Source organism: Heterodontus francisci, chromosome 23, assembly GCF_036365525.1.
Source record: "Heterodontus francisci isolate sHetFra1 chromosome 23, sHetFra1.hap1, whole genome shotgun sequence".
NCBI lineage: Eukaryota > Metazoa > Chordata > Chondrichthyes > Heterodontiformes > Heterodontidae > Heterodontus > Heterodontus francisci.
The window spans coordinates 12,139,913-12,159,709 of NC_090393.1; the positions used below are offsets into that span (position 1 = coordinate 12,139,913).

At 42.0% G+C, this 19,797-nt stretch overlaps 1 protein-coding gene across 1 annotated transcript in view; it reads left to right on the forward strand.

The window, feature by feature from the left end:
- The first annotated feature begins 614 nt into the window (after nucleotides 1–614).
- LOC137382582 (ubiquitin-conjugating enzyme E2 L3) overlaps nucleotides 615–19,797 on the forward strand; it is a 72,177-nt gene continuing 52,994 nt past the window's right edge. The window contains exons 1-2 of the mRNA XM_068054692.1: nucleotides 615–711; nucleotides 10,525–10,620. Coding sequence (XP_067910793.1) covers nucleotides 685–711; nucleotides 10,525–10,620 — 123 coding nt within the window. The 5' untranslated portion in view covers nucleotides 615–684. The remainder of the gene's footprint in view (nucleotides 712–10,524; nucleotides 10,621–19,797) is intronic.

The following is a 19,797-nucleotide window of genomic DNA, read 5'->3' on the forward strand; positions in this document are numbered from 1 at the left end:
CCCCTGTCTGCCTCTCTCTCTCTCTCTGCCCCTGTCTGCCTCTCTCTCTCTCTCTGCCCCTGTGTTCCTCTCTCTCTCTGCCCCTGTGTTCCTCTCTCTCTCTGCCCCTGTGTTTTTCTCTCTCTCTCTCTCTCTGCCCGTCTTCCTCTCTCTCTCTCTGCCCGTCTTCCTCTCTCTCTCTCTCTGCCCCTGTCTTCCTCTCTCTCTCTGCCCCTGTCTTCCTCTCTCTCTCTGCCCCTGTCTTCCTCTCTCTCTGCCCCTGTCTTCCTCTCTCTCTCTGCCCCTGTCTTCCTCTCTCTCTCTGCCCGTCTTCCTCTCTCTTTCTGCCCCTGTCTCTCTTTCTCTCTCTCTCTTTCTGCCCCTGTCTCTCTTTCTCTCTCTCTCTTTCTGCCCCTGTCTCTCTTTCTGCCCCTGTCTCTCTTTCTGCCCCTGTCTTCCTCTCTCTCTCTCTCTCTGCCCCTGTCTCTCTCTCTCTCTCTCTCTCTCTCTCCCGCACTCTGCTCGGCCCCCTGCCGGTGTTGCCGCCTCACTGCGCCCTCACCCCCGCCTCCTCTGACTGGCCGCGCCTGCGTCCGTCGCCGCAGCCGCCTCTTATTGGTCCCCTGTCGCCGCCTCCGATTGGCTGCCGCCGCCGACAGGAATAGCGGTTCTTGCCGGTCCTTGTGGGAATTGCGGATAATCAAGATGGCGGGCAGCAAGCGGCTGATGAAGGTAAAAGCCGCTGTTTGTCGGCCGGAGAGGGAGGGAAACGGCCGAGAAACCGGCTCAAAAGTTGGGGAGGGGAAGCGAGGCGAAAATACACCGCGAAGATGGGGCGGGGGCGAATGGAGAGCAGCGGCCTGAGTGTGTGGGGAGGGGTTGCGGGCGGGGAGTAGGTGGGGGGTGGGGAGGGGAGGCGGCCCCCGAGTTTTGGGGGGGGGGGAGGCGGGTCGACCCCCGGGTTTGGGGGGGGGGGGGGTCATTAAATATAAACAGGGGGCAAGGCTGGTGCGTCAAAACCAGGCCCGGCACCGTATGTCGTGAGCCTGGGGCTGGGGGAAATCACTGCCTCCCTCTAACTGACCCCTGCCGCTTGTTTATGTTCAATTTAACACCGGCGCGGGGATTGGGCTGGATTTTACTTCATTATTTGTTAGTGTTTTATTTTCTTTCTCTGGGCTGTGGGGCGGCGGCGGGGTCCAGGCCCGGTCATTTCCAGCCCCTCACCCTGTCTCCCGGTCCTCGGGGCTGGATTCTCCCTTCAAAACCCCTCCCCCTCCCATCTCCCCACACACACCATATATTATATTTGCCCACAATCGAATCTATTCTAAAATCGGGAAGTCGCCTCCGTCTGGAAGCTGTTGGATGCTTGAGGGCGAGATTGAAACGTGTTCTGCTTTGACTCAGCAGTTTCCACATTCGCTGCATCCAGGGGACAAGCCTTTTTTTTTAAAAAAAACAAACAACCCCATGTCTCTCCCATTCCCCTCATCACCTCCTGCTTTAGAATTAAGATTTTTGGGTCGAATTTTTGCAGTGTAAGAAAAAAAGGTGATGCTATCAGATATTAACGTGGAAATGTTAATAGCAGCTTCCAACAAGGGCATCATGCACCGTTCAGCATGGAATTTCTGCAAATTTATTCTTGTTTTACATTTTTCCCCCTCAATCCAATCCTCCTTTTGCTCTCTTTTTTTCCTCCTGCACCTGGTTTGATTTTGAAGTCACTATCCTAACTTGACATTTCCTGGTCCAGACATGAGCATTTATAATGATTTTTCAATCCGATTGGTTGAAGAGATGCACAGTTGTTTGTCCTGTTCACACTGGGTCCTAGATGCTCTGGAGAAGGTACTGTGCTTTTTGAATACCTGGTTGACAGCAATTTGCAGGGCCATGTGCAAATTTAATTAAGTCTGGCCCACTATGTCTCCATTCTGGCCTAGGAGATTTTTTAAATTCTAGCCATTTATAGGAACAGAAGTGGGTGTGAAATGTTGGATTCTTAAAGAAACAAAACAATCATAACTGCAGTTTGAGTAGCTGTCTAAAACTGTTGATCACGTGAAGTATATTTGCTCATTCTGGAGGTGTGGGAGTCACTGGCTGGGGATGGCCTAGCATTGCCCTCAACAGGCTGCCACCTTGAGAGGCTGCATTTCTTTTGTAGGGATTTTGTAGCCCATGTGCTTGGCCACTTCAGAGGGCAAAGAGCAAAATTCTTTTTATATTTTAGTTCAAAATCAGAAATTGCTCACGCTGAGCAGGTAAGGCAGCATCAGTTCAGAGGGCAATTAAGTGACAACCATGTTGGCGTGGGGATAGAGTTTCATGGGCCTGGCCAGGTAAGGACGTCCATTTTTTTCCCCTAAATAACATTAGTGAGCTAATTGCCTTTTTCCGAAAGCCATACAGCTTCATGGTGACGTTTGCTGATAAAAAAAATTTTACTTCCAGAATTTAAAAAAATCAATATCTCAAATTGCCGTGGTCCAGCCCATTATAATATTGTTTCAGTAATATCTGCTGATTTATACTTAATCTGTATAATCAACCAATGTGTAGCTCTAGTTTTATGTTTGAAAATCTTCCTACTTTCTATCTATAGCAAACATACTTGTACCCTACATGCATGTGTGCGCCTGAAGAGATGCATATTCAAATGCGCAATTCATGTATTTGAATAATTTCCTCAAATGTAAGTAAAATGGTGCTGCAACTTTTTAACTGGTGACTTGAGTCTTGTCTAAATCCTGTTTGTTGCAAAATGAGGAATGTTATAGTAGGGAGGTTAAAATGTAAGAAATGCATCACCGAAGCATGGGTTCTGAGCAAGCCTTTTGCTGATGATTAAATAAGCTGAAGTCATACATTTTAAACTAATTTGTTCCACACTCATCTTGTTGAATCACTTCATCTTGAAGAATATCAATGGTGGCCAGGCATGTTCCTCAGGGTTCACCCTGCCTAATGTCGGCATTGTGTCTGATTCACCATCTCATGTTGAGGATTTTCTGGGCTATGTCACTATAATACAATCAAATATTTGACACTGAAAAAAAGTGGAATACCAAAATAGGTGGATGATTTATAGATTACAAGCATTCTGAATTTTCATAGTCATAGAGAGATACAGCACTGAAACAGACCCTTCGGCCCACCGAGTCTGTGCCAACCAACAACCACCAATTGATACTAATTCTGCGTTAATCCCATATTCCCTATCACATCCCCACCTTCCCTCAATTCTCCTACCACCTACCTACACTAGGGGCAATTTACAATGGTCAATTTACCTATCAACCAGCAAATCTTTGGCTGTGGGAGGAAACTGGAGCACCCGGCGGAAACCCACGTGGTCACAGGGAGAACTTGCAAACTCCACACAGGCAGTACCCAGAATAGAACCCGGGTCGCTGGAGCTGTGAGGCTGCGGTGCTAGCCACTGTGCCGCCCCACAGTTGTTTGTGGGCAAGTTTTAACTTCTATCTTCCTATTTTTAAAATTCGGTTTAATCTATATATTTCTAGTTCCAATACGAAGTTTGTAATACAATCTTTTTCACAACTACAGCTTTAAGAAGCTAATTGTAGGTAAGATGTGGTCTGAACTACTGCTTGCTTTGCTTTGAATGGTGTGACACAGGCTACCTTTGATAAAGCTTTCAAAGTGGATGTCATTACTAGAACATATCAGTTTAATATCACCTAATAGCTTAGTAAATTCTCCCAAAGCATTCTGTGATCTTGGATTAAAATAGTTTCTATAAATGTATTTTAACCTTCTTTGGCCTCCTCATCTCGAGAGACAATGGATAAGCGCCTGGAGGTGGTCAGTGGTTTGTGAAGCAGCGCCTGGAGTGGCTATAAAGGCCAATTCTCGAGTGACGGGCTCTTCCACAGGTGCTGCAGAGAAATTTGTTTGTCGGGGCTGTTACACAGTTGGCTCTGCCCTTGCGCCTCTGTCTTTTTTCCTGCCAACTACTAAGTCTCTTCGACTCGCCACACTTTAGCCCCGTCTTTATGGCTGCCCGCCAGCTCTGGCGAACGCTGGCAACTGACTCCCACGACTTGTGATCAATGTCACAGGATTTCATGTCACGTTTGCAAACGTCTTTAAAGCGGAGACATGGACAGCCGGTGGATCTGATACCAGTGGCGAGCTCGCTGTACAATGTGTCTTTGGGGATCCTGCCATCTTCCATGCGGCTCACATGGCCAAGCCATCTCAAGCGCCGCTGACTCAGTAGTGTGTACAAGCTGGGGATGTTGGCCGCCTCGAGGACTTCTGTGTTGGAGATACAGTCCTGCCACCTGATGCCAAGTATTCTCCGGAGGCAGCAAAGATGGAATGAATTGAGACGTCGCTCTTGGCTGGCATACGTTGTCCAGGCCTCGCTGCCATAGAGCAAGGTACTGAGGACAGAGGCTTGATACACTCGGACTTTTGTGTTTCGTGTCAGTGCGCCATTTTCCCACAGTCTCTTGGCCAGTCTGGACATAGCAGTGGAAGCCTTTCGCCTTGTTGATTTCTGCATCTAGAGACTAGAAACCACTCTTAGAATAAAAGGCAGAACATTGTAGGGAATTAAATCTACTAATATTGAAATATCAAGATGAGTTCTAATTAAAGGTATATATTTGTCATAGTATTTTCTTAAATCTAATTTGAGAATTTATTTGGAAATGGGGTTTAAAAAAAACTCTTCATAACTGGAATTTTAAAAGTCACACCAAACTAATTTATAACTATTTGGAATAGTAAAATGAGGATCTGCCATCACTTCAAAAGTTTACTTTTGCATAAAGCAGTTGTTCTTCATTTTCTGAACTGCCTCCTCTTTATGAAAGTATCGATCTCTGCTCAGTATGGTATCAAGCGTGTTGGACATTTGCTCTGCGAGCCACCATGGATAAGATGGGCCGAATGGTCTCCTCCTGTGCTGTAACTTCTATGTTCTCTGGAATCTTGTTTCTGTGGCCATTCTACACATGAACCCAAATGGTTAATATTGAGGAAGGATGATTGGTGAAAGTAGGAGGGAAGAGAATCATAGATGAACCCTTTTCTTGCTTGATGCCTGCACACTGTACATACTGCAGCAGGGATCAGAAGCAGCAGCCCAGAAAAATTGTTCCTATTAGCTTAAGTGCGTTGAGGTTAATTGTAGTATCTGTTCCGGCATGGACTAGGAATCAAAGCAGGGACCTGGGGGAACGTTCAGATTTTTATCAATGAAGCCCAAAGTATAGATTTGAACCAAAAAACTTTAGTACTCTTGCTGTATTTAGAGAAATTATCTTAATTAAAACCTTAACTGAACATTATCGTGTAAAGTTCTACAGGGTCTCCTCCAGTGGTGATTTGTTCTGTGCAAGCATGCATGACAATGCCAGTTGTGAATTACTGTTAGAAATTTTGAGCGTTCAGGCGATGTCATCCTGTGGTTGGTGCCCAATACTGCTACTTGCATAAAATATGTGCTAGTGATGCTGTAACTGACTAATTTTAATTATATAAAGTTGTGAGTGAAGGGGTATGGATTGTTGGGGTAAATATTTCCGTAAATAAAACAGGAAATCCATGAGAACTATTCAGTCAAACAATGTCAGATACCAAGGGCAGACTACGAAAATTGCAAGTGGCCAGGATAAGGTAGTAGAAATGTCAGGATGATTATCAGTGAATGAATGTACAAAATGGAATAACTTTGAGAAGGAAATAAACCCATCTGTCCAATAAATGTAATTGTGATCATAATCTGTCAAAAGTAAAACGTTTCCTATTTAGCGATTGCCAAGTTTGTTCTTGAGTCGAGAAACAAACTGAATGGGCCACATGGCCGCCTCCTGTGCCTTAAGGGCTCTATGAATCAGACTCTAGATCAGCACTTGCATGCAGTGTTGGATTGTGTGCTCTTGATTTTATTGAATGGACTGATTTATTTGCTAAAAATATATGGTTAGCATTTAGTGGGAAGGAAGTATGCAACAGGTTGTTTTGGGCTAATTCCTGATGCCACGTTCTTTCCTCTCTTGTCCCATTTCCATGGCATAGACTTCATATAGTTTCATTTCTGTCTGTCTGAATGCAATTGGTGCATCTTCAGCAGTGACGACTCTTCCCACTCCTACATCACCTCTGTTGTCTCCCATGCCCCCTTTTTTCTGATCTATACGTTGCGTTTGCTTTTGCTTGCATGCTGATGGCACCCAACTCTACCTCTCTGACTTTCCTTGACCCCTCGATTGCTTCCATTCTCATTGCTTGTCTGGCATCAGATCCTGGACGTGCTATAATTCCAGCCCGATATTGAGAAGACCGAAGCCGTTGTCTTTGGTCTCCACTATGAATGCCACTCCCTTGATGCTGTCGTTCTCTCGGGCCCTCTCTCAGGCTGAACCAGACTTGTGGCTTTATATTAGAATTTGAGTTGAGCTTTAAAGCCCCCGTCCTGTCTGTCACCAAGGTCATATATTTCTGCCTTTGCTGTTGCTGCCAAAGATCTTGCACCCAACTTTTGTCTTTTCTAGACTTGACTATTCAAATGCTCTCCTTGCTGGCCACCCATCCTGCTCCCTTCGTAAATTCAGGCTTCACTGTCTTGTGTCATGTTCTTCAATACCTTTTGTTTGTCCATCACTCCTGTCATTGACCATCACTGGTTCCCTATTAATGTATTAAAATTCAATTCGCTCTGGCATCACTCCACTCTAATTCTGTAGCTCCCCTTGTATTTTAAGCCTTCCTGAAAGTTTTGCTCCTCCAGTTCTGGCTGTTTATTCATCTCCTTGGATCCTTTCGCTCCCTCATTTGTAGGCAAGAAATTACATAAATCCTTGAGTCTGTTGACTCTTGGAGCTGAATAAATCCTTTAAGAATTCTGCACCTGTGTTGGAATGCCTTCACAGTGCTAACACAATGAGAAATTCAGTTTTTAGTGCATAGTGCTAATTTATGTTGCATGTTGTCTGTTTAAAATAAGTTCTATATTTGATGGTCAACATTGAGAGGGATGACATTTAAACTTATTGTGACATTTGCAGACTGCAGTTTGTATACTAATTTAGGTCTCATTGACATATGAATTTTACTTGTCCAAAGTGTGTTGTAAGCAGAATGCATAGCTATAGATGTTGAATTGTAACTCGTGCTGACCGTAGTGCACTTGTGATATCAGAGTTATTAGGTTAGCTTGCTTGTCCGTTTCAAAATTGTTCCATAGGCCATCTGCCATTTATATATCTGACCTGACTACGTTTTAAATTCTGTCAAATTTTAGCTGAGACTATTCCAAAGTTTTGTATCACGTTGTATTCTTGCATGTGAGCTGTTGGATGAAATATACTAGGAAATTGTTATGCATTCTTAACACAGAAAAATTATTTTCACCAACCTCCTACAGCCCCCAACCATGGCACATAGTAGCACAGTCCTGCATTTTTTAATGGATGGGAAACAATTTTATGAAATCTCAAGATAAAATATATGTTGGCAATTCTGGCTTTTCATATATTACAGCTATTGAGTGGCAAACAACGCAGTGTTCACTGAACATGCCCTTATTGTGCTAATCCAGTGTTCGCTTGCACTGGGGACCAGGTAGTGAAGGGCTGTTCTACTTGTAAAATAATTTTGAGGGTGCACCTCCCTTGCTTCTGCCTCCAGTGTCCTGTTCAGCTTATTTGCATATTTGATGAGGTTCAAAGTTCTTGCATTTTCCACAGCAGAGAAGATAAGCAAACTGATCACCCTATACAAGTTAAAGTTAACCTTTGCCCAGAGGATAAATGGGTGGGTTGGCGGGGGGAGGGATTTGGTTAAGTGGTGTGCGTATCCAAATAGCAGCAGATTTTAACATTGTTCCTTCACAGAAACTACAGAGCCATTGTTGCTATTGTTAAGGAGCATTGCTAACGAAAATTACTAAAGTTCAGAAAAGATGGAATGGATAAATGCAGCACACTGCCAGACAAGAAAGACCACTGGTTTGACCTTTGGTCTGCTGAGAATAAAGAGCAAAAATGAAACGTTCCTGATTATTACTGTTGTTCAATATTCATCTCTGGACATTGGGTAAGGACAAGATTAGATTCAACAATGATACAAAAGAACAAAGAAAATTACAGCACAGGAACAGGTCCTTCGGCCCTCCAAGCCTGCGCCGATCCAGATCCTCTATCTAAACATGTCGCCTATTTTCTAAGGGTAGATAAATCTGTAGTTGAATCGTCTGCAAACACTTGTTCTCCAACTCACTTCTGAAGAATGGACATGGGGAAATGTAGTGAAGTATTGTTCCGCCCATGTGGGCTATCCATCTTCATGATCCACCACTTCTGGGGAAAATAGGGTTTTATTAACCTCCTTTGTCTTGCTGTCATGGTTCAATGTGAAATAGTGGCCTGGATTTACCTTGTATATTCCACTTAGTAACTTGCATATCTTTCTTAAGATCTTCTTGCTCTGCCACTTTTCAAGATTGAGGAGTCTGAGCTTTTCTAACCTGTCCTTTTAGCTAAAAGCCTTGCCACTAGGGATCAACGTTATGCCTTTGTTTGCATTGTTTCCTGCATGTGGACATATCTCCTATGCCTCAGAACTAAATGTTATTCAAGAGGTGCTCTGACTAGAACGCTATACCACTTAGGCATGGCTACTTCAGACTTGCACTCAGCTGATTTAACTATACAGTTCAGTGTTGTAATTTTGTTGGTTGCCGCTCCACATTGACGGACCTGCCAAATCGGTGGTCAACACGTGGCTCTTCAACCTTTGCCTGTGATTTTATACTGTAGCTTTCTGGGTAGAAGCAGTCATAAGCATGGTGCTCAGAGAGTAGGAAGTGACACTTTCTCCTCAGTGGAACCAGGAGTTCAGGGCCTTGGAGCATTCTTTTGACAGGTGGTGAGCAGCAGGCAGCACTGGCAATACCACTTGAGATGAAAAGCATCGAGAGGCGAGCAGCAAACAGTGGATCAGTCTTCAGGCCCAGGCGTGCCGCACAATCATTTTAAAAAAAAAACTTGCTTTTAGTTTTCTTTTGTATATTATTAATTTGTTTAAAGAAAACATGGAAACACCAAGTTTATGCTGCTGTTTTCTTCCACGAGCCACCTAATCTAATCGTATTTTTATGCTCGCTGCCCTTCCTCTTTAAATATTGCTGTTTTTTTTTAAGCAACAATAATTCCCTTTTTAAAAAAAATTATGGACTCTACTTCAGTTGCACTCTGTGTCAGAGAGTTCTACATTTCTAACCAGAGATTTTTTTTCTAATCTCTGATTTGTGTGTCCTTGTTACTGTCCAGTGGAAACAATCATATCAGTACCTTACACAGCTCTTCATAAGCTTGAAGACCTCTATCAAGTCACCGCTTAAACTTCTCTGATGGAATCATAGAAATTACAGAGTGAGGATGCCATTCAGGCCATCAAGCCTATCCTGGTGTTAGAACTTCAACTAGAACTGTCCATAGTAAACACATTTCTCTGTCTCTTTCCCATTTCCTTTTACATTCCTCCTCTTCAAATATAGTGGCCTTTCAAATAATATTTTAGTCTCTGCCTTAATAGCCACTTGTGCGAAAGCAGTATTATTCAAATAGCAACTGCCTGTTATAAATAAGCACTGAGCTCAAGTTTATTTTCATAACTGTAACCTCCCATCTCACCTAATATCCTATTGAGTTCCAATCATAATTTTCTTAATGTAGGAGCAGAGATGAGACTAATCTTGATGTATACTTTACTTTTATAAATGGAAGATATGCTGCGCCTCACTGAGTTGCTAGTCTCTTTGCTTGAAGAGGGTGCAACTGTCTCATAACTTTTTTTGAATACACACCTTTTAACTTTACAATTGAGTGAGCAAGGTTTAACCCAGGAGGTTGGAAAAATGGAAGGGGAAAAGCAAGTATGAAAATGAGCTTATTTTTAACAGAATTGGAGCTCTTAGTTTTGAGTGATAGGACCAATTGCTTGTAGTTCTCATTGCTTATTGATAAAGCAGCTTCTCAGTTGTGCATTATTGACTGCTTGAAGATGACAGATTGAAGCCTATTCAGAACTTTCAAGGACTTTATATGTTCACTTCCTGTGTGAATTTCTTTTCTTTAAAAAAAAACTTCATATATAATGGAAGTATCACTCTTTTCTCATTCTAATTTGAGTTGTGTTCGCATACAATTGCGTGCAAGCTGGGTGAAAAACAGAGGAACAAAAACCTGTTGGATATTATATTAATTTCTGTACCTTGTGGAATGCAAGTATATATTTGTTGTAGTTCTAATGAGAATATAACTGTCATTGTTGCCATCAGTAATGCAGTGATTATTCTAGATTTTGGAAACTAGTAGTATTCAATGAAAAAAAAATGTACTTTTTTGTTACTACTCCACAGAACAGTTGATTTATTCAGCCACTTTACACAAGTTGGCTCCTGGACTATGTGGTGACTGGTAGAGGGAAAAGAATGAATAAACTCCAGATTCTGCTGTAGCACAGTTCTCAGTATTCTACCTGTGATTTTGTATTTTGCAGGAACTTGACGAAATCCGCTTATCTGGAATGAAGAATTTCCGTAATATCCTAGTGGATGAAACAAATGTATTCTATTGGCAAGGACTTATTGTCCCTGTAAGTAGGCTGCACATTCTCCAATAATACAGTTTTGTAATTGATTATTTGGTTCTTTGTATTTCTTTTCAAATCTCTATCCACTGTTAAATTGAAGTCAATATTTTAATGCAGAGAACAATTTGTCAGCTTCCAGAAATTAAACACCCGCGAGTAACTGTTTGATGTTGCCTTTTTAAAAAAAAAAGTGCGTTTGCTGGAATTTAAAAGAAAATCATCTCCATTTAGTTTACTGCATTTGAGCTGAATAATGGAATCATTATATGACTAAATCAAAGCAATATAGTGCCAAGCAGTGCGAGCTGGCCCTGAATCGCATTGCACAGTTACTCGTCTGAAATCCATCCAGGTAGGGCAGCTAGTCCCTAATTCAGAACTTCATAAAGAAACTGCAGATGATCAACTTTGCTCCAGATTGTTGTGCATGGGTGTTTGTATTCCAAAGTTAGCTCTATAAGGTTGCAGGGATGGAAATTGTGCTCAAGATTCAATCATTTAATTGTATGGTATGATTTTGAAAATGTGCAAGTTGTTTAGTTTGGCAGACGTGCTGTCGCGGCCTCAAATAGCCATGGGCTTGTGTTTTAGAGGAAACCATGATTAAAATCTTCAGATTCAGTGGGCTCACAATCAGCATTTGAAGAATCTTGTGTTGCAATGAGATTTTTGTACAGAGTAGTAACTTGCAGTAATCTTAAGTAGTTGCTACTCAAATGTCTTGGTTTCATAAAATGTGTGACAGCATTTCTCATATTTGTGGATAAAAAATATTGGGCATCCTATTGAGCTATACCAGCTGATCATCACAATGTGCCAGGAATTGCTTAGGTTTAGATTCCGTTCTTCCAAATTGCTCCTTTTTTTTTTTGCTGCTTTCCTGATTGTGGTAATTTTTATAATGTGATTTCATTGTACCATCAAACCCAAGTGGTTGTGCATCCTGTGTGAGGTCAACCAGTAAATGTTGGCAGTCTATTCAACTGTAGGACATCACAGCCTAGCCTGTTCTTATCATTCAGCACCAAAATGTGTATTATGGTGTTGGAATTGCTTGTGTCACTGGCTGCTTTTGGTTGGAATCTGAATATTGGCCAGGAGTAACTTTGAATACTGCCATGGAATCTTGTATATTCACTGTTACGTTTTATTTTTGTACTAAAAATCTTAAACTTCTGTGATTTTAAAAACTGGAAAATGATTTTTCAGTGAACTTTGTGGGTTTGGACTGAGTGAAATACACAGACTACAAGGCACCTGTTTCCAAACAACTCGGCAGGGGAATGACAGGTCAAGATTTATGATTATCATGTGATTTGAGTGCTGAAATTAGTTTCACTTTTGGATTGACAAGGACCAGTGAGTTAAACAAGGAGCAGACTTTTGAAATTTGCCTGTGACTTGCCTGGAGACTAGAGAAAAAGACCTCTCTCTCTAAAGGAAACCTGCATCTGTTGAAAAGAAATCCTGCATTTGAAAGTTGGAAGGTTCCTATTGCCTCTTGTCTCTGAAGAATTCCTACATCCATTTTGGTTCCTATTGCCTCCTGTGTTTTGGGAAACCCTGGAACCTGCAGAATGCTTCTGCTGCTGTGAGCCCTGAGCAGACCAGTGACTGCACCTCTGCTGAAAGACCTGTGTGATGCCTGCTGCAGACAAATCGCCTTGAATGCCGACCCATCACAGACTGTTCGTTAACCTCGCCTGGAGAGACTGAGTGGCATTCGACTATTTGACTGGGGCACTTCACCATACCGAAAACATCCTACCAGAACGTGCTAAACTTGCTCATTTCTTTTTGCCTTTTTATTCCTAAGAAACAGCTGTAAACCAAAAATCCTTTTCCCCGGTTAACCGGTTTTAAAAAAATGTATGTGTGTATGCATGAGGGCTTAGGAACTAAGGAGCTTTTCATATATGTATAGGTTTATCTTGTTAGTAGTTCAGACTTCTTATTTCTTTTCTAATAAATAATGTTGTTTAAAGAAACCTGGTTTGGTGTGCTTTATTCTGGAGCAAATAGAGTGTCTAATTCGGCTGTTCAGTAGATGGGAAACTTTCTTGATATGCTGTGACCTGTGGAGTGGAGTAGTGGGACTGAATTAATAGTGCATTACTCCCGCCTTGATCGTAACATCATCTAAACCACTGAACATAGGTTGGGCCTAATATCAGAGGGAGTGTCAGGTTGGTTTACAAGGTCAGGCTTCTGCTTTTTGGTTTCAAATCATAACTCTTGACCTAAATACATGGGTGTTACCAGCTGATTCAAGATGATGCTCTCCACTTTCACTCTGTCTCTCTTTCCACTCACCCCAACTTTGGGAAATGTAACATAAGAAATAGGAGCAGGAATAATCCATATGGCCCCTTAAGCTAGCTCCGCTATTCAATAAGATCATGGCTGATCTTTTACCTCAGCTTCCTTTAGATTTGTTCTTGGGATGTGAAGGTCACTAGCAAGGCTAGCATTTTTCTGCTCATCTCTAATCGCACTTGAGATGGTGGTAGTGAGCCACCTTCTTGAACCGCTGTAGCCCAGTGTTAGGGAGGGAGTTCCAGGAGTTTGATCCAGCAATGGTGAAAGACCAGCGATATAGTTCCAAGTCAGGATGGTGTGTGACTTGAGAATTTTGCAGGTGGCAGTGTTCCCATGTGTCTGTTGCCCTTGTCCTTCTAGCTGGTAGAGGTCGCGGGTTTGGAGGTGCTGTCAAAGGAGCCTTGGTGAGTTGCTGCACTGCATCTTGTAGATGGTATACACTGCTGCCACTGTGCCAGTCATTGAGGGAGTGAATGTTTAAGGTGGTGGATGGGTGCCAATCCAGCAGGCTGTGTGGTCTTGATATCGAGCTTCTTAAGTGTTGGAGCTGCACTCACCCAGGCAAGTGGAGAGTATTCCATCACACTCCTGACTTCTGCCTTGTGGGTGGTGAATAGGCTTTGGGGAGTCAGGTGGTGAGTTACTCACCGCAGAATTCCCAACCTCTGATCTGCTTTTATAGCCATGTTATTTATGTGGCTGGACCAGTTAAGTTTCTGGTCAGTGGGAACCCCTGAGATGTTGATGCTGGTGGATTCAGCAATGATCATGTCCCCATAATGCTTGATTCCCTTGATATCCAAGAAGTCATCAATCTCATTCTTGAATATATTCAGGAGCGCTTTGGGGTAGAAGTTCCAAAGATTCACAACCCTCGGTGAAAAAAATTCTCCTCATCCAAATCTAAAATGACCGATACTGTATCCTGAGACATTGATCCCTAGTTCTAGACTGTGCAGCTGGGGAAACAGCCTCTAAAGCCTTAATAAGATTACCTCTCATTCTTCTAAACACAAGAAAAAATAGGCCCATTCTACTCGATCTCTCCTCATAGGTCAGCGCTGTCATCCCAGGAATCAATCTAGTGAACCTATGTTGCATTCCCTCTAAGGCAAATCCATCTGTCCTTGAGCGAGGAGACCAAAACTGGACACCGTACTCCAGGTGTGGTCTCACCAAAGCCCTGTATAATTGCAGGAAGATTTTTACTCTGACCCTCCAATCCCCTTGCAGTAGAAGCTTTTGCCATTTGCCTTTCTAATTGCTTGCTGGACCTACATGTTAACTCTTGATGCATGTACAAGAACCCCCCAAATCTCTCTGCATAGCTACATTTCCCAGTCTCTCTTTTTAAAAAAAAAAAATCTGCTTTTCTGCTCGTGCTGCCAAAGTGAATAATCACATTGAAATGCATAAAATTCTTGGGCTTTCCAGGGCCAATGCTGTGAGGCTGTTTTTCTTAGCTGCAGAGTCTGGAACTAGGGGGTCATCATGCACACAAGAAGTGCTATGATACAATAATATCAACAAAATCTGAAGAGTTATAGAAACTGACTGTCTATTTAAAAAAAAATTAACCTTTTAAAAAGTGAACAATACTCCAAAATGGCTGCCAAAGAAAAAGGCTTGGCCTTTGTGTATTCAAACTGTCTGACAAGGAGAAAGGACAAATCTTCAAAGCTGAAAGGTGTCAGTTGAAACCATCCTATACTCATTCTCAAATATTCCAGAATTGATACCATCTTCTGAAACAAAGAAGGTGTGAAATAGCCACATATTGGGTCATTGTGCGATCACCATGGAGAAAGAGAGCAGTGTTTCCTATCGGGAGGTGAGAAGCAACACAGCTTTACCTTAAAGACAGCCTAGAGAGGGAGACTCGAGAGAAAGAGAGAGCAGAAAAGCAATATCCAGCAGCTTGTTTTCCAGCAGTCCAGAAGGCACGTGCTCTGTTGTAAGAATCCTACATCTGCACTCAACAGCAGTGAACTAGAAGTGATCCACTGTCTTCAACTGAACTTTCAATCGAGAGAAATATACAATCATCTCAGGCCTGCAACTTAATGAGAACTAGATTTCCAAGAGAATTCAACAGGTTTATCGTGACCCTCCCCCAACTAAAAATCGCTTTCCTCTTTTTCTCTCTGTGTGTGTGTGTGTGTGTGTGTGTGTGTGTGTGTGTGTGTGTGTGTGTGTGTGTGTGTGTGTGTGTGTGTGTGTGTGTGTGTGTGTGTGTGTGTGTGTGTGTGTGTGTGTGTGTGTGTGTGTGTATACACGTACAAATGCGTGAATTGCGACAATTTCAGGATAAGGCATATTGATCTATAAACAATTGTTTTTCTGTTTTTAAACCTACAAGAAAACCTGTCGCTGTCTTTATTTGAAAACACACTTGCTGCGGTCAGGTGGGGAGTTGAACAGTGGGAATTCCCCACGTGGCCCTTACAGGTCATAGTCTCAGGATAAAGGACACTCCATTTGTCACCTCATCCAATCACGTCACCTGCCCATATCCCTCTGCAGGCTTTTTGTGCCCTCACAGCTTACTTTCCTACCTAGCTTTGTATTGCTAGCAAACTTGGATACATTCCACTCTCCCCTCACCTAACTCAGAAGAAAATGGTGTTGACTCAATTTCTTTGGTTCCTCTTCCATTCACTCTCAGTTTTGGTACACTAGTTGCTGTCCGTTCACTTCTTGGATCTGAATTTCAGTTGTGTCTGTACCTGCTGGAAATAGTCTCCTGTCTGTAAGATTCCTGATGAATGATTCTAAGGCAATCTTCATGTCCTTGGTGCATGTGTATACTTCCAAATGGACGCAAATTGTCTATCTTGCTTAAGATTGCATGTATATAAAAAAAAAAATTGGAACAAAAATCATGGTTGTATGAAGGCTGCTGTTCTGTATATGCAGATTCACTTTCTGTTTTGATGATTCTGCAGAACTGATAAAGCCTGGTGATTTGAGAAGCAGAGCTGTTCTATTGACATTGTAGAACTTAATGACATTTGCTGTCAGTTCTTGTCATGCCAGATCTTAAACCCGCTTGAATATACAAATAGAACTGCATTGATCAAGCAGCATCTCTTTTTAATCTATTTTAAAAGCAGAAGTTTAAGTTGAATTAGCAAAGTGGCAGAAGGACTTTAGAACAACCTACATTGCATCTGGTTTGTCAGTATTCAGTATTTTCATTACATTTACTTGTAATAATGTAGTCTTGGTTTCTGAAAGAATGCAAAAAAAAGTTAGGCTCTGTTGGAAAGTGTTAGAAAAAGAAGAGGGGAAGAATGGGACCGAGTGGATTACTCTAGAGAGCAGGCATGGACTCTGAGCCGAATGACCTCCCCGTGTCATAATGACTGACTTGAAGAAAGCTGATCAGCTTTGCACAGTTGACAAATGAATTTTAGCCTTGCATTTCATTGGATTTTCATACCAAGTATGACATACACAGTATCTGGGCCTAGACAGGGACTATTCATTGTCATCCTGGAGTGTCTCATGTGTGTTGTTCATCACAAGCTTTTAGGGATCCTAGATTTTACCTGAACAATCAAAATTTGAGACCAGTTGCCTAGGCTGTGCTGGAGCTGAAGAAAATAATCAATGTTTTTACCGGACTATCTATTTCCCCTGCGATAGCTATTCCATAACAATTTTGTTAATACTTTAATGTACCCTAATATATTGAATTAGTTGCATAAATACCTGCATGTTCTCATAGTAAACATGGGTGATTCAAAGCCTTTAACGGTGGTTATTTATCAAATCAGGAAGTCTGTTTTCAACTGTTAAAGTTTTGTTGAGTGATGTGCAAGTATTAAAGTCAGTTTCTTTTTTCAAGGACTGGATAGTACTGAAATCTAAAATGAGACCAAATAAACCAACTTGCAATGGGTCTCGGATAGAAAGCACTGTTCTCTGAATTAACTTCTGTTTCGGTTTTCAGTTTCACTAAAACCCATCAGAATAATTCAGTTCCTGGAATTGCTCTAAATAGCTTTCCATACAGCATGCAGTTTGCTTTAGTACATTTTAATACTTGTGGAACAATGTAGATAAAAAGCTGCCTAGTTGGTTTGCTATGCTTTCAGCCACATTAACTAAAATATTCAGCCTTGAGTTTTCTCAAGCAAATACTCGATACATAAAAAACTTATGCACTTAAGAGTTGAGTGCGACAAGAAGTCTGTGACTTACCTGAGGTGTTGAAGTGTGGAATTCTTTTTATAAAATGAAATATAGTCCATTTAATCTTTTTGGTACTTGAAATATTAACTTCTTGGGTGATTTTTGTCCCAGCTGCAGTTCTCTCTTAATCTTTGTAGTCTCATTAACAATAGTGCTCAAATTCCCAACTAGGTTCCCAGTTCTCCAGTGCGTTCATGATTTGTGGAAGTATATGAGATAAGTATTAGTTCTTGTGCACTTGCGCCAATTGATTGGATGTTGGTAAGGCACTGTTAGAGAGGTCACAGAGCTCATGGGTTTTGCAGTCCAAGTCCTTTTCATTGGACAGCCTTGTACTCTACCCTCCATGCTGCACTCCAGTGCATCCCAATAAAGCCTAAATGGTAAGTCTTCCTTCATTTCTATCATAGCGCTGCATATGCACAAGGTTAGCAATATTGACCAAAACAAAATGCTCAGTTCTGCAAAACCAATGGAACCAGCTGACTGGGAATAAAATAAAGCAGCAACACAGCCAGCACTCTCTGCAGGACTGCACATAACTTCAATTTGTCTCTTGCTTCCAGCAGCTACAGCTAATCTGGACTACTTCAGGAATACGCACTAATGTTGATTTTTGACTTCCTTCGCAACTGACTCTTGTCAGACAGTACATGAAGGTGCACACAGGATTATTGAGTTTAACCATGTTAACGGCCCTGCCTCCACAGAACAATCAGCTGGGAAACTCTTGCACCCCACTGTTCTTCGTTTCCCCATTTCCAATATGTAACAAGCACTTCTGCTTGTGGAGATAAAGCTTTACGGATACTATAAAAGACCTGTGGCATTCACCTATGATTTTTCACACCTTTTGGCATTTTTGCTGTGATTAAGGTGATTTTTTTTCAAATTTTGTGATAGTTACAGTCCTATACACCGCACTAAATGAGATCCTTCAACTTTTCATGGAGAGAATCTCTCCTAGAAATGGTCGCCTGATAATTTTGCCAAGGTTTATGAAGGAATTCATGAGGGTTTTACAACCATGCAATTTAATTGTATAAAGCTTTTGGAGCTTTCCAGTTGAAACATGTGACAAGAAGATGCAGGCTTTTGATGAGCAGGTTTGTGTCCTGTCTTGATTATCTTAGTTTAGTTTTAGTTTAGAGATACAGCACTGAAACAGGCCCTTCGGCCCACCGAGTCTGTGCCGACCATCAACCACCCATTTTATACTAATCCTACACTAATTCCATATTCCTACCACATCCCCACCTGTCCCTATATTTCCCTACCACCTACCTATACTAGGGGCAATTTATAATGGCCAATTAACCTATCAACCAGCAAGTCTTTGGCATGTGGGAGGAAACCGGAGCGCCCGGAGGAAACCCACGCAGACACAGGCAGTACCCGGAATTGAACCCGGGTCGCTGGAGCTGTGAGGCTGCGGTGCTAACCACTGCGCCACTGTGCCGCCCTGCTAAATTTTTGTCTACATTTATTTGGTAATGCGTGCAAAATGATTGGTGTAGGCAAAATGTTCGATTTGAGATGTGGAAGTTGGCTTTGACTTGCATGTTGCTGTTATGTGCATCTTAATTGTGTCCAATCCTTTTTTGTACTGATATAAACTAAAGTATTTGTAGTATAAAATGTTTTACTTTGGCAATATAAGCTGCATTTGTAGAATGGGTGAAATCTACTGCCGATTTTGAAAATTCAAGGCGAGAATCCAGTGACAGCAAATATTTTGGAGAGTTTGTAGATTTTTTTTTTCTTCGGCTCCTTATCTCGAGAGACGATGGCTACGCGCCTGGAGGTGGTAATAGTGATTTATATGATACAGTACTAACATTTATAAAGCATCTTTTTATGTCCAACTGCTTCACACTTATTTTTGAATTGCAATTTTATGTGGAGGCTGAGCATGAACCAACTGCTAGACCAGCAGCTTGAGTAACTGGTCAGTCTTATGGTCTGGACATGTCCTCAACTTTGTACTCCTCTTGTACAGCACTTCAATTCCTTTTCTGATTTAAAACAGTGCTGATGAGTGGAGTGCTTGTTAACTAAGACTAGCTAGATACTGCACCAGATGGAAATTTCTTTCACTAAGTGGGTGAAGAGAGGTCGAATACTGGAATTTTAAAGCATACTTATTAAAATTGTACCATCAAAAGGGAGGCTGATGGGACTCTTTGTATACTTGCAAGTAAAGTGTCCGTCTGTCTTTTGCCATATCCTGTAATTCTCCCGTGTCCCCTGCATACACATTTAAATCATGGTTGTGGATCCAAGTCCCACTCCAGACACTTGAACACACATATCTAGGTGGACTGTCCAGTGCTGCACTGTGGGAGTGCTGCATTGTTGGACATGCTGTCTTTCAAATGACCTGTTAATCCAAGGAGGCCTTGTCTCCGCTCTCAGGTCGCTGTAAAAGATCCCATGGCACTATGACAAAGAACAGGAATTATCCTCTGTGTCCGGCCAATATTTATCCCTTAATCAACATAACTAAAACAGATTATCTGATCATTATCACATTGCTGTTTGTGGGACCTTGCTGTGTGCAAATTGATGCTGCGTTTCTCACAACAGCGAAGAAGACACTTCAGTGTTTTGAGACATCCTGAGGTCATGAAAAGTGCTTATATAAATGCAAGTGTGTCTCTGTCT